The sequence below is a fragment of the Protobothrops mucrosquamatus genome, unplaced genomic scaffold (assembly GCF_001527695.2).
Source record: "Protobothrops mucrosquamatus isolate PMUCROS unplaced genomic scaffold, P.Mucros_1.0 scaffold_215, whole genome shotgun sequence".
In the NCBI taxonomy this organism is placed as follows: Eukaryota; Metazoa; Chordata; class Lepidosauria; order Squamata; family Viperidae; genus Protobothrops; species Protobothrops mucrosquamatus.
The window spans coordinates 1008022-1022043 of NW_015386291.1; the positions used below are offsets into that span (position 1 = coordinate 1008022).

Genomic DNA, 14022 nt, shown 5'->3' on the forward strand with positions numbered 1-14022 from the left:
TGTGGAAATGCAATGTGACTGACTCTAGAGTTCCTTAGATGGAAGTTGGGATCGGGCCCCTAACTGAGACGCAAACCTGGGGAGGGAGGATGGTTGGGATCGGGTAGAGAGAGCCGTCCTCCAAAGGTGGGAGGTGCGGAAAGGAGGTCTCTGGGAAGCGAGCCGGCGGAACTCAGGGGCACGTGCTTTCCCACGGCTTTGGGCGATTTGCGTCCAGGAGAAAAGGCCCGCGGTCAGTTTTGCCCCCGCAGGCTTAGTTCTCCCTCAAGAGAAGTAGGAGGGCGGCTTTCGGTGCAGAGGTAAGCGACCCTCAGAGCGCGTCAAGGGCTCCCCGCTGCTGATGCGCTCCCCGCCGCCGGCGACCATGCAAGCTTACCGTAATCAGATGTGACTGACTCTAGAGTTCCTTAGATGGAAGTTGGGATCGGGCCCCTAACTGGGACGCAAACCTGGGGAGGGAGGAGGGTTGGGATCGGGTAGAGAGAGCCGTCCTCCAAAGGTGGGAGGTGCGGAAAGGAGGTCTCTGGGAAGCGAGCCGGCAGAACTCAGGGGCACTTGCTTTCCCACGGCTTCGGGCGATTTGCGTCCAGGAGAGAAGGAAGGCCCGCAGTCAGACTTTGCCCCCGCAGGCTTAGTTCTACTCCCTCAAGAGAAGTAGGAGGGGGGCTTTAGGTGCAGAGGGAAGCGACCCTCGCTGCGCGTCAAGGGCTCCCCGCTGCTGACGCGCTCCCCGCCGCTGGCGAAGATGCAAGCCCTTGCAATTGCTCCATCCGAAGAAGCACGCAATTGCAAGGGCTTGCATGGTCCCCAAGGGCCGCTGACGCGCTCCCCGCCGCCGCCGAACATGCAAGCCCTTGCAATTGCTCCATCCGAAGAAGCACGCAATTGCAAGGGCTTGCATGGTCCCCAAGGGCCGCTGACGCGCTCCCCGCCGCCGCCGAACATGCAAGCCCTTGCAATTGCTCCAGCCGAAGAAGCACGCAATTGCAAAGGCTTGCATGGTCCACAAGGGCCGCTGACGCGCTCCCCGCCGCTGCCGAACATGCAAGCCCTTGCAATTGCTCCATCCGAAGAAGCACGCAATTGCAAGGGCTTGCATGGTCCCCAAGGGCCGCTGATGCGCTCCCTGCCGCCGCCGAACATGCAAGCCCTTGCAATTGCTCCATCCGAAAAAGCACGCAATTGCAAGGGCTTGCATGGTCCCCAAGGGCTGCTGATGCGCTCCCTGCCGCCGCCGAACATGCAAGCCCTTGCAATTGCTCCATCCGAAGAAGCACGCAATTGCAAGGGCTTGCATGGTCCCCAAGGGCTGCTGACGCGCTCCCCGCCGCCGCCGAACATGCAAGCCCTTGCAATTGCTCCAGCCGAAGAAGCACGCAATTGCAAGGGCTTGCATGGTCCCCAAGGGCTGCTGACGCGCTCCCCGCTGCCGGCGAACATGCAAGCCCTTACAACTGCTCCAGACGAAGAAGCAAGCGGCTGGGAGACCGCGGCGGCGCCTATCTCCTGCGCCCGTCAGCTGGCGCGGTGGGGTGGGATGAGGCATTCGCTCCATAAGACGCACAGACATTTTCCCCCATCTTTTGGGGGGGAAAAAGTGCGTCTTATGGTGCGAAAAATACGGTATGTCTGGTTACATCATCAAAAATTTTCTCTCTGTTTTCCTTGGTTATTTCACATTCAAGTAGATACATTGCTAGTTATAACTCAATCGGTTAAAACATTTATCAATATCTTTTGACTTATATGTCTCCATGTCCTGTTTTTAACTTTTATCTAATTTCAGTTACAGTATTCCAGTTAGCTTAGTGTCCATAGTATTTAGGTTTCGGATAGCCCATGGTTCCCTTAGTTCATTACAAAATAGCTATCATATCTAAGATACACATTATTTACTCAAATAAATTCTTACTTTATTTCACAATCGTATTCTATTTCTTATCCTAATATCATCACTTAGTAATAAAATAACCTTTATCATCTCAATCCATCTTCTATATTATAATTCAAAACTATTATTCTAATAATTAGTTTTTAGTTCCCTTATAAGTCTAAATCCTAAGTATTAAACCAGTTAATGTCTTTTAAAATCTCCTTAGCCCATTAAATAAGGTTTTAGGCTCTTCCATTAAAGGTTACATAAAGAAATCCCATTTTTTAAGTCTGACTCTGGCTTTTCTTTTGTGCCAAACAGGCTTCCGTAGCAGAGCCTTTAAATCCTCAGGTGGATCTCCCTTCATTCCTTCACATGTCATTTGAATCAAGGGAGACCATCCAGTTATCAATTTTTCAAGGAAGCTGGTCCCTTCATAGTCATTAGATTGTTGGCCTAATAACTTGAATCTCCATGTTTGGCTTAGTATATTTATCGTCAGTTCAGACTGGTCTTCTTCTTCTTCCGATTTCAGCTGATTTAAATAAAAAGTCATGTTCAATGTTGTAGTTGTTGTTTGGTTGTCTGGTTTATCTAAATTCTCAATGTGCTGTGTAAGCAGGTCTTCAGCTCCTTCCGTCTTAGTGTTACTTTGTTCACTTTCTGTTGCTGTTAGAATTGCAGGTTTTTTTAGTTGAAATCAAGGTTTGGTATCAGGGTTCTGAGTAGGTTGTAGCTGGTATTCTTTAAAGTCCACTTTAGTGTCAATTCCTTCTTCTGTTGCCTTTTGAGTTGTAATTTCATCAGTTGAAATCTGGGCTGAATTTTGTAGCTTTGAGGTGGCGCCTTTATCTTTCAGTCTGGAATTCATTAGCTCAGTAGCCTCTAAGATTTTTTCAAGTATAAGTTTGTAGTTAAGTTGTGGGTAGTATTCCTCCATTTCTGTGGTGTTTAAAGATAGTCCTTTAGTGGAAGCTATTTTGATAAAAGTCAATAAATGTCCACCTCCACTATAGAGAGTTGTTTTCACCACCCAGCAGATTCAAGTTCTTATCTTTTTTGATAGTGTCAAGGACAAGTCTTAGTCTGGCAGGTCTCCTAGTCAGAAGAAAAAATTCACTTGCTGTACCAAATTTCGCCACAAAATGTCCCCAGTAACATGTAAAATCTTTCCCAAACTCAAATTAGGCTTTTATCCAGTTTAAAAAGAAAAATAAATATTCTTTTTTCCAGCTTAACAGATAGGTAAGATAATAAGTCTCTGTAGGAATAGAAACCTTTTGGGACCCCAGGTATCCAAAAATTAAAAGTCCAATTATTTAGTTATTTAGTTTAGTTGTTCTTTTTTTTTTGTTTTCCATAGCTTTGTATTTCCAGAGTAGGCAGAAGCCGCCAAGTTAAGAAGGGGGAAAAAAGAATTTCCAAAGGCTTTTACAGGAAAGTAGTTGGGAAGCAGGAGAGGTAAAGTAAGGTCTCACCCAGTTCCTCCACGTTGCTTTCGTTGTGCTTGGTAGTGCTTTTGGCTTTTGGCTGGTACGGCTTAGTGATCGGCCATGTTAATGGCCGGTCTTTTCTTCGTCGGTCCAAAGGAGCTGCCTTGGATCAAACGGAAGGGCTGCTGTCCTTCCGCAATCTGTCGAGGGTACTCCTCAGCAATGGTCACCCCTCCAGGGTGACTTTCGACCCTTTCCAGGGTCTTCTGACGAAGGGAACCGGGCAGCAGAGAGAGTGCTCTCCCAGTGCGTCCGCTGGTGCCGCGATCCGGAACTGGAAGCCTTGTGAACAAACATTTGTTTCAGTATGGCTAAAAGAATAGAGAACTTTGAACATAAAGGAGCCCTATAACAAGAGGGATAAGAGATTTAAGTAATATAGTATGTTCCATAATATGTGAAATGTAAAAATAGCAGGTTGATGTAACTTTTATTAATATAAGTGAAATATAAACTAATTAAAAAGGATGTTATATCTAGATACTATAAGATAGATAAAAAGTGTAGTATTTTTATAATGCATGACATAAAATATTGGGATGATGTACTTAAATGGGAAAATTGAGACAGTTAGATGACTAACATACGAAGAATTATGACTGATAAGAATTGGATGGAATATAAGGGACATTAAGTGTAAACAAAAATTATGAAAGTAGGATGCATGCTGAACTAATGAGATGATGGTTATAAGAATAATATAAGCTGAAAAAAATGTCATACATAGAGATTACTATTTGTATAGCTATAAAAATGCCTATAATGGTTTATATATTGAAAATATTAAGAATTATATTTTGGTTAAGGTTGAAGAAGGAGAATATAAATGGGAGAAGGGAAGATCAAAGAAATATATCATTAATTAATATACTAATTATGGAATTATAAAACTTAATCATTATTGATTATTAATTATTATTGTCCTTTTTTTCTTGTTAAAATATAAACCAAGACAACACACTGTACACCAGGCACTGGAGATTGTTATAGTTAAAAACCAATAAAATGTTTATAAAAAAATAAATAATAATATAAGGTCATCTAGTAATTAAAGCATTCAACTGTATGTTGAAGATTTTATCTATGGATCCCGATAAATTTCCAAGATCGGTTTTGAAGAACAGATGCATAATATGCTTCCTAACACTTGGGCTTCCTTACACTTGGGCTGTCCAACTTTCAAATCTGGAGACTAATTATTAGTAGACAGCATCATTGTTGCTATGACTTGAACATTGACCAAAGAGTAGGGCATATAGATGCCCTTCACTTGTACAGTGAAAATCAGCGGCCCTTCTCCCATTAGATGGAAACATAATTTATCCCTGCGATTGGATGAGAGGAGCTCCCTGTTTCTAGATGCTCTCCTTCCACTGGTGATGATGTATTATGATGAGTACCTTGCTCTTGCTATTATGTCCTCAGATGTTGTATCTTGACATAGGTTTGCATTATAAAATGATTGTCAATCATGACTTCACATAAATGCAGATTTTTTTGAAAAAGGTCTGCAAATGGAAGAAAAGGAGAAGTCTTTTGGTCATATATCAGTGTTTTTCTTTTAGATGGAGTTTGATGAGAAAGATTTGCGACGTGAAATCAGCTATGCAATCAAAAATATCCATGGTATAAGGCAAGTATTCAGACTGGACTGAATGTACATGGCATAAAATGTACATAATGATACTTATCTGGGACATCCAAAGCAGCTGATAGTTTGGGAAGCCCTTGCTACTGAAACTGTTTCCCATTATCTTGAAATCAAAAAGAAAAATGTTGATGAGAATGTTGCACTGAAACATTATTTATTTTTATCCCACTTTTATTATTTTTATAAATATTTCAAAGCAGTGAACAACATTGTTAGGCTGAAAGAGAGTGACTGGCCCAAAGTTATCCCCCTGCCTAAGGAAGGGGACTTTTTTTCTGAAAGAATTTCAGCTAGAGGGGAGGATGGAAAAAGCTCTTAGAAAATCAGATTGTAAATCTACTGAGAAGTTTTTGATTTCTGCTATAACAGGATGGCAAGGGGAATGGCACAGCACTTATATGATTATTCCCTCCCATCTAGCAATTCTTTATTTTGTTTATATTGCAAATGAAGATGTAGTTGACAGAAACATATGTTGAATTTGAGATTATATTGATTTGTATTTATAGATCGCTAAGCTATAGGCTAGGTGACTCTTGCTATTACACAAGAAAGATAAGTTACTATTTTCTGTTATTCCTAGCTGCTGGGGGGGGGGGCAGCAGCAAGCAAAATCCATTGCTTCCAGAACAGTTATTTTTTTCTCTGACAAAACAAAAATACCCATTGTGATCTATTTTGTGGTTAGCTGTTTTTCACACTTCCACATTCTAATTCTCTGATAAATAGTACAGGAAAAAATTTTTCTCCTAAAATCAATAATATTGGCATTTCCTTTTTATATTCAAAGATATTATAAAAGCATTATAAAGAAGCACATTACAAATTCAGTTTGCAAAATATCTTTCAATAACAAATATGAATGTTCATATCTCTTTCTATAATCTTCATTTTCTGAAGTCCTTGTTCCATCCCTATATTATTTAACTAACATTACTAGCAAAAGGAGGGGCTTGTTGCAACAGAAAAGCTGTCTGTTATGGGAGGGAATTGTGTTCTGGAATGTTGCCCATATTTAAATCTCTTTTTCCCCTCCTCCCCCTTTTTTCTCTCTGCTGTGTTTATGCTCTTTTGTCCTCCCTGTGCTGATATAGGACGGGACTGTTCACACCAGACTTGGCATTTGAAGCCATTGTGAAAAAGCAGGTGGTGAAGCTGAAAGAGCCTTGTTTGAAGTGTGTCGACTTGGTTATTCAGGAATTAATCAATACAGTTAGGCAGTGTACCAGTAAGGTATTGAACTAGCTATTGAGCTCTTACTTGACTGGGTTGGGAAAAACCTAAAACTGTACTATTCTATTTTTCCCAACTTGCCAAATACAACCTCCAAGAATTGCTGCAAACTTCATCTAAAATCTTGATTGGCTAAAGTTGAGATTGTCCTGTTTCCTATATTTTTATAAAATGCTTAAATACAGCATTATGTGGTCCAGACAACAATCTTGGTATCACATTTCAGTTAGCCCTAGCTCTCTCCTATTTTCATCCTTTGATATCGAACAGAAGCATTTGTGGGCTGTCTGGAGGTTGTTCAAAGCGAGCAGATTTCTTCTTGGATCCTGGCTTTCTATTAAGTGCATGGCTTCTTGATCTGCCATTTCAACCACTCTCTTTGAATTTTTTTCATAGCAACAGAGCCAATAAAGCTAAAGTTGTTTTTGCAATTTAATCTTAACTACATTGGTTGAAGTAATGCGCTCTCTCTGTTCTAAAAGTCTCTCTCAAATAGGAATTCCATCATTTCAGTATAATTGGCTTGGCCATATGTTTAAAACCTGATTTCTCAGGAAACTGACTTCTCTCTGATTATATTTTTGGACTCAAAAGTAGGCTGTCCAAACCAAGATTTAAGGATCTCATTGTCTGTATATCTTCTTAATATTTTTTATAATTAGCAAAGTACTGAAGAACACTCTATGAAGAGCAGTTTACATTGCTTGACTTTTGCAGTGCTATATGTGATAGATTAAATCTGTTTCTGACTGAGGAATTGAGCTTTTATTGATACACTGTGAAGAAGCCAGCACTTGCTGTCCAAGGTCCTTCAAGTCCCACTTACTCAAATGCAACAGAATCTCCTGTTGTCTGTCTGTCCGTCCATCCATCCATCCATCCATCCATCCATCAAATTTATTTGATGCCCATCTGGTATCGAAACAACTATGGACAGCTTACAGCATTAAAACATTAAAATCCTAACATAAATATTTCTAAAAAAAACACCTGGAAATTACAATAAAAATAAAATTAAAATTATAGTTAAAAGTTGGGGAAGGAGGGAGCAGAATGCATGGAGGTGGGATTGCCTCTTAATTCATTAACCACCTCCAGAGTAATGTTCCTCCATCAGCACCCCAAGCCATTTGGCAGAGTCAGGTCTTCAAGCTCTTGTGGAAGGTCGAAAGGGTGGGAGCCAATCTCATCTGAGGAGATAAGATGTTCCAAAGGGCAAGAACCACGGCAGAGAAGGTCCTTTTCCTGGATCCCACTAGCTGGAATTCCTAGACTGATGGGGCCCGCAGCATGCCGCCTCTGCCAGTGCAGGTGGGGTAGGCCAGTTCCAGGGAGTGAGATGGTTCATCAAGTAAGTTGGATCTATGCCATGCAGGGCTTTTACAATAGTAGTTGTCCAGCTGGTTTGTACTGAGATACCATAGAATTCATTACAGAAGTCTTTCCCCAAAAGTATTTTATAAGACATTTTAATGTGAGTATGGAAAACAGGTACAATCAACCAGTGGAACAACTTACCCCAGAAATTGTGGGTGCTCCAGCACTGGAGATTTTTAAGAAGAGACTAGACAAACACCTGTCTGAGATGGTATAGGTTCTCCTGCTTGAGCAGGGGGATGGGCTAGAAGACCTCCAGGGTACCTTCCAGCTCTATTCTATTCAATCTATTCAAGATGACAGAGAAAGAGATTATAAGAATGATAAAATAGGACTACATGTAATTGCTACTGCAAAGAGGTATTGGTTATTAGTTCCATTTTTTGGTAGCGGCGTTTCTTTTGAGCTAAATGGCCAAGAAAGCATTGTTGGACTTTTTCTGGGCAAACTGTGGGCACTGAGATGCAGTTGAAGTGCTGATTTCTGAAAGAGGTCTCTTCTTTACTTATACAGCCATCATGCATGTAAGGGCCTATATACTGTCCTGGAATTTTTCCTAGTTCAAACTATTTGCTCTGCACATAGAAAACTTACATGTTACACAGAAATATTTTCATTGACATGGCTGGAGAATACATGGAAAACCAGTAAGTTACATGAGTCTTGTGTCTTCTGATTTAGTCAGACAAACAATATCTCAGTTTCATGTTCCAGTGATTGTGCTAATTATCTATTGTAGAAGTAGAAAGTCAATAATTCTATTTATTAAAAGTGTCAATCATCACCAATGTCCTTCTTTTTTCCCCACACTATATGCCCTAGTTGCCTGCTAAATAAAAAGGCTTTCAGACATTGGCAGCCAACCAAAGTCAAACCTTATGTATGAGGTGCTATTACTCTGTGCAAAGCACAGTGCTTGAAAGAAGTTTATGTCTAGTCTTTTGAGACAAAAAGCTGGTGCTAGCACAGCTCTTCAGCAAAGCAACACTTTAAGTGTGCTTCTGACATAATCAGAAACCTTGAAGTTTTTGTGCTCTTTTCTATGTTTATATTTGTGCTTGTAACCCATGTGCCATAAGTTGGCCAATTATGCTCTAGACCAACAGGATAGCTGTAGGCACAGCCATAACTCTTTCCCTGTCACTATACTGAAACAATTTTCATGAGTTTTGAGAATAGCAAGTAAGAGATGGACTTCCATGCTTTTACTGAAGACTACTGTGACATGGAATACTTTACAAGGATGAGACAGTTGGATTACAGTCCACTTGCTGCAGGATTTGAATCCTGTCTGAGGCTGCTGAGGAGCATAATTCTTGAAAGATCTTGGAAGGGAATTGCTCATTTTGACAATTCAAGAAGGATCTTCTTAAGGAAGTGCTGCTGCTTTTTCATTTTGCACACTACTGACCTTTTCAATCTCTTTTTCCCTCTCTGTCATTTTTCCTCTATTCTTCGGAATCTCTCCTTTGTGTTCATGCTTTCTGCATGGTGCAGGACGGGGCTCTTCACACCTGATATGGCTTTTGAAACAATAGTGAAAAAACAGATTATAAAGCTCAAAGAGCCCAGTTTGAAGTGTGTTGATCTGGTGGTCTCAGAGCTGGCCATGGTCATTAAAAAGTGTTCAGAGAAGGTAATGGGTCTATACTCTTTTTTCCACTTTTCTGCTATCTCCCTAACTCTTGATAACACTTCAGGAGTATGGCTTCATATGGTTACTAGCTAAGTGAAAACCTGAATGCATTCAAATAAGAAGCACTGGACATTACACAAAGTTCCATTCTTCTAGTTAATTATTGGCTTAGTTCTCTTGAATCATTTGAGTCAGTTACTCATTTGATTAATTGAGATATAAGTTCCTTTCCTGTGGTTTCTTACACATGGATCGGCTATACAATTGAATCCAATAGTAATGCTGTGTCTTGGATTATAGCAACTATAGTTGTATTTGATTTGAAATGGAACAAAAGGAACACTTTATATGACTTCCTGTGAAGTATTTTCTCTTTATTAAACATGTATGTCATGAAAGATGCTTTGGAATGTATACAATATTTAATGAACAATTCTCTCTAAGAAAAAAAAAAGAACAATCAATTCTTATTTTCCCTGTGATATTAAGAAGCCAGTCTTCTGTGTACTCTTTTCTTCTACTAAATCCCAGAAGGATCGTGGGCTATTTCCCAGAAGATCATTGGAGGAGTATTAGGGAAGTATTATGTCAAAATAGATTAATAAATTAAAATGGATCTGTTCTAAATTGATAAAAATAAATTTCTCTTACTTGGTAAATCAATCCTTCCCCAGTGATGAAAGAAGGGAAGCAGCCCAACCCAGACCTTTTTCCTTGTATTTCTGTGTAAATAGTGCTTAAAGCTGCAGAGATGTGATGTCTTATCCTATTGTCCTTAGCTTGGTTCCTATCCCAGGCTGCGAGAAGAGACAGAGAGAATTGTTACTACATACATCAGAGAACGTGAAGGAAAAACTAAAGACCAGGTAAACAGTCTGCTTTCTTGTCTTCTAGATAAATTTTTGAACTGGCCAAGAATAGAAGGATCAGAATTGAAAAAAATAGTTCTTAAAAATGAATCCTTCCTTGTTTTTTAATATTTGTAGTGAGCTGAACTTACTTTTAGGTTAGTAATTTCAGTCTCAGCAACTTTGATGCTGAACAATTGTGAAATACTGAACTAGGATTACAGCGTAGGATTTATAGTACTTCTATTTGAGGGCAGTGTAGATAGGTTTTGAAGCCATAACTTAAAAACAATTAGCTGGACCAAACCAGCTCTCTGCATTTTTCCCTGTAATCCTTTTGAGGAGCTGCAGTAGTTGAGAAAAATGCAAACTCAGATTAGGGTCTTTTTAAAATAAAGCAATTTTTAGGAAACCAGTATAAGGTTAGTAGGGTATCCCAAAGGTGCTTTTTCAAGAGGCAACTGGATTTTCTTGTTTTTCTTTGAAAACGTTTCACTTCTCATCCAAGAAGTTTCTTCAGCTCTGACTGGATGGTAGGGAATGGAAGGATTTATATTCCTTGCAGACAGCTGGTCATTTGCATTCTTTTAGAGAGTTGTTGAGGCCATTTGGAGGTTTACCTGTGTCCTCAGGGTCACCTGAGTAGTGCAAATGGGTGTGGAGCCTTCTTGGAACTGCTGAAAGGACTGTGTTGTACACTAGAAATAGATGATGTTGTATCCGTCCCCCTCTGTTCAGAGAGGTATGTTCAATTTTGACATAGATGGCCTCTTTGACCCCTCTTTCAAACCAGCAGTCCTCTGTCCAAAATGCGGATTTTGTCTTTTAAATGCAAATGGACTGCTGAATCTTATCCTGATGGGTTTGTTCTCCTATGTTGTGCCATGCGTTTATGAAGTGATTGTTTTGTTTCCCCAATGTGCAAATCTGCACAAAGCAACCTGGAGATTGGAGTATAGGGTGGTGGGTGAACCCTGTAAGATTTGTATTCTTGTAAAATCTGTTCAGTATGTTTTTCTTTATTCATTGTAGTCTGTTCCTTTATTTTATTGTTCTGGCTTTTATTCTGTTAAGTGTCCAATATTGGCTAGAATTGGGTGTTCTTTAAATTTATGTGTGTATGTAAATAAATAAATGTTAATCTCCATAGATCAGACATGTCAAACTTGCAACGTCACGTGATGTTGTGCAACATATCGGGACGGTTTTGCCATTGCCAGCAAAGGGGTGGGCATGGCTTCCGGATGACGCTTCCGGCCCATGGGCCGGCAGTTTGACACCCCTGCCATAAATGATCTTCTCCAAATGCAGAATGAAAGACTAGATGGATTAGTTTTTAAATTAGGTTGCTGTACAACTGAGAAACTCTTGCCATTCTTTTTCAGATTCTCCTGTTGATTGACATAGAGCTGTCCTATATTAACACAAACCATGAAGACTTCATTGGATTTGCCAAGTGAGTGTTTGCTATCTAATAAAGATCTAGAAAAGTATGTATGCTACATAGTATCTCTGTTCTTCACTAAAGACCACAGACATCATCTATCTAAATATCTGTTTTTCAGCTAGATCAAGTAGAAACTAAGAATGCTTGATTTTATGTTGTAAAGAAGCTTTGATATAAAAACTTAGTTCAAGTGAAATTGATTAAAAAAAGTTTTATTACACTTTGGTTTGGGTGCTATTTTCTTTAGAAATTTGAGAGCAATACACTCTTTTGAAAAAAAATCCAATAAAAATAGGAGTAAAAGTATTTTGTTGTTGTTAGTTGCAAAGTTGTGTCCGACCCATCACGACCCCATGGACAATGTTCCTCCAGGCCTTCCTGTCCTCTACCATCTTCTGGAGTCCATTTAAGCTCATGTCTACTGCTTCAGTGACTCCATCCAGCCACCTCATTCTCTGTCGTCCCCTTCTTCTATTGCTCTCAATCTTTCCCAGCATTAGTCTCTTCTCCAGTGAATCCTTCCTTCTCATTAGGTGGCCAAAGTACTTGAGTTTCAACTTTAGGATCTGGCCTTCTAAAGAGCAGTCAGGGTTGATCTCCTCTAGGACTGACCGGTTTGATCGCCTTGTAGTCCATGGGACTCGCAGGAGTCTTCTCCAGCACCATAGTTCAAAGGCCTCAATTCTTTTGTGCTCAGCCTTTCTTATGGTCCAGCTTTCACAGCCATACATTGCAACTGGGAAAACCATGGCCTTGACTATACGTACTTTTGTTGGCAGGGTGATGTCTCTGCTTTTTAGTATGCTGTCTAGATTTGCCATAGCTTTCATCCCCAGGAGCAAGCGTCTTTTAATTTCTTGGCTGCAGTCCCCATCTGTAGTGATCTTGAAGCCCAGGAAAATAAAATCTGTCACTACCTCCATTTCTTCCCCATCTATTTGCCAGGAATTGAGAGGGCCGGATGCCATGATCTTGGTTTTCTTAATGTTGAGTTTCAAGCCAAATTTTGCACTCTCCTTCTTCACCCGCATCAAGAGGCTCTTTAGTTCCTCTTCACTTTCTACCATTAGAGTGGTATCATCTGCATATCTTAGGTTGTTGATATTTCTCCCGGCAATCTTAATTCCAACTTTTGATTCATCTAGCCCTGCCTTTCTCATGATGTGCTCTGCATATAAGTTAAATAGACAGGGCGACAGAATACAGCCTTGCCAGACTCCTTTCCCAATTTTGAACCAATCAGTGGTTCCGTGTCCAGTTCTCACTGTTGCTTCTTGACCCGCATATAGGTTTCTCAAGAGACAAATAAGATGGTCTGGTACTCCCATCTCTTTAAGAACTTGCCACAATTTGTTGTGATCCACACAATCAAAGGCTTTAGCATAGTCAATGAAGCAGAAGTAGATGTTTTTCTGGAACTCCCTAGCTTTCTCCATGATCCAGTGTATGTTGGCAATTTGATCTCTAGTTCCTCTGCCTCTTCAAAATCCTTCCTGTACTTCTGGAAGTTCTCGATCCACATACTGCTGGAGTCTAGCTTGTAGGATTTTAAGCATAACTTCACTTGTATGTGAAATGAGTGCAATGGTGCGATAGTTTGAACATTCTTTGGCATTGCCTTTCTTTGGAATTGGAATGTAAACTGACCTTTTCCAATCCTGTGGCCACTGTTGAGTTTTCCAAATTTGCTGGCAAATTGAGTATAGCACTTTTACTGCATCGTCTTTTAAGATTTTGAATAGCTTAGCTGGAGTACTGTCACCTCCACTAGCTTTGTTGTTGCTCAGCTTTCCTAAGGCCCATTTAACCTCACATTCTAGGATGTCTGACTTGAGGTCAGTGACCACCCCATCGTGGTTATCAGGGACATTAAGATGGTTCTTGTATAGTTCTTCTGTGTAATTTTGCCACCTCTTCTTAATCTCTTCTGCCACTGTTAGGTCCCTGCCATTTTGGTCCTTTATCATGCCCATCTTTGCATGAAACGTTCCCTTCATATCTCCAATTTTCTTGAAGAGATCTCTGGTTCTCCCTATTCTATTGTTGTTGTTGTTTATTTCCTTGCACTGTTCATTTAAGAGGGCATTCTTATCTCTTCTAGCTATTCTCTGGAATTCTGCATTCAATTGGGTGTAAAAATATTACAGTTCCATTATTTTTAAGGAATTTATTCAGATCTTAACCTTATTTATTTATTATTTAACTAGGCTTACAAGCTAAGCCAATCATTGCTGATTCTGAATGGCTTAAAATTATAGCATTTGTGGACTTCCGGTTTGAATTCCTGTGCCGATGGCAGCTATTCTTTTGGCTGCCTGCCCCGAGGACGCGTAAAAGCCGCAGGAGCAGCGTCAAACAGCTGCTCCGCGGCTTGGAATCCCCTTCCCCGGGCAAAGGGGAGGGGGGAGAGTTTCCCTGATAGGGGTAGAACTCCCGAGCTCTCACAGTTTTATAGCTGTGGGGG

General features: G+C 40.5%; 1 protein-coding gene across 2 annotated transcripts in view; it reads left to right on the plus strand.

Annotated features, from left to right (window-relative positions):
* Window positions 1-14022, plus strand: part of DNM2 (dynamin 2) — a 228574-nt gene that overhangs the window by 131042 nt on the left and 83510 nt on the right. Inside the window, exons 9-12 of one of the 2 annotated variants that reach the window (XM_015827536.1) lie at window positions 4932-4999; window positions 6112-6250; window positions 10043-10129; window positions 11497-11567. In XM_015827536.1, the coding sequence (XP_015683022.1) occupies window positions 4932-4999; window positions 6112-6250; window positions 10043-10129; window positions 11497-11567 (365 nt within the window). Of the gene's footprint in view, window positions 1-4931; window positions 5000-6111; window positions 6251-9124; window positions 9264-10042; window positions 10130-11496; window positions 11568-14022 lie in introns of both variants that reach the window. The other variant, XM_015827542.1, reaches the window with a different exon arrangement.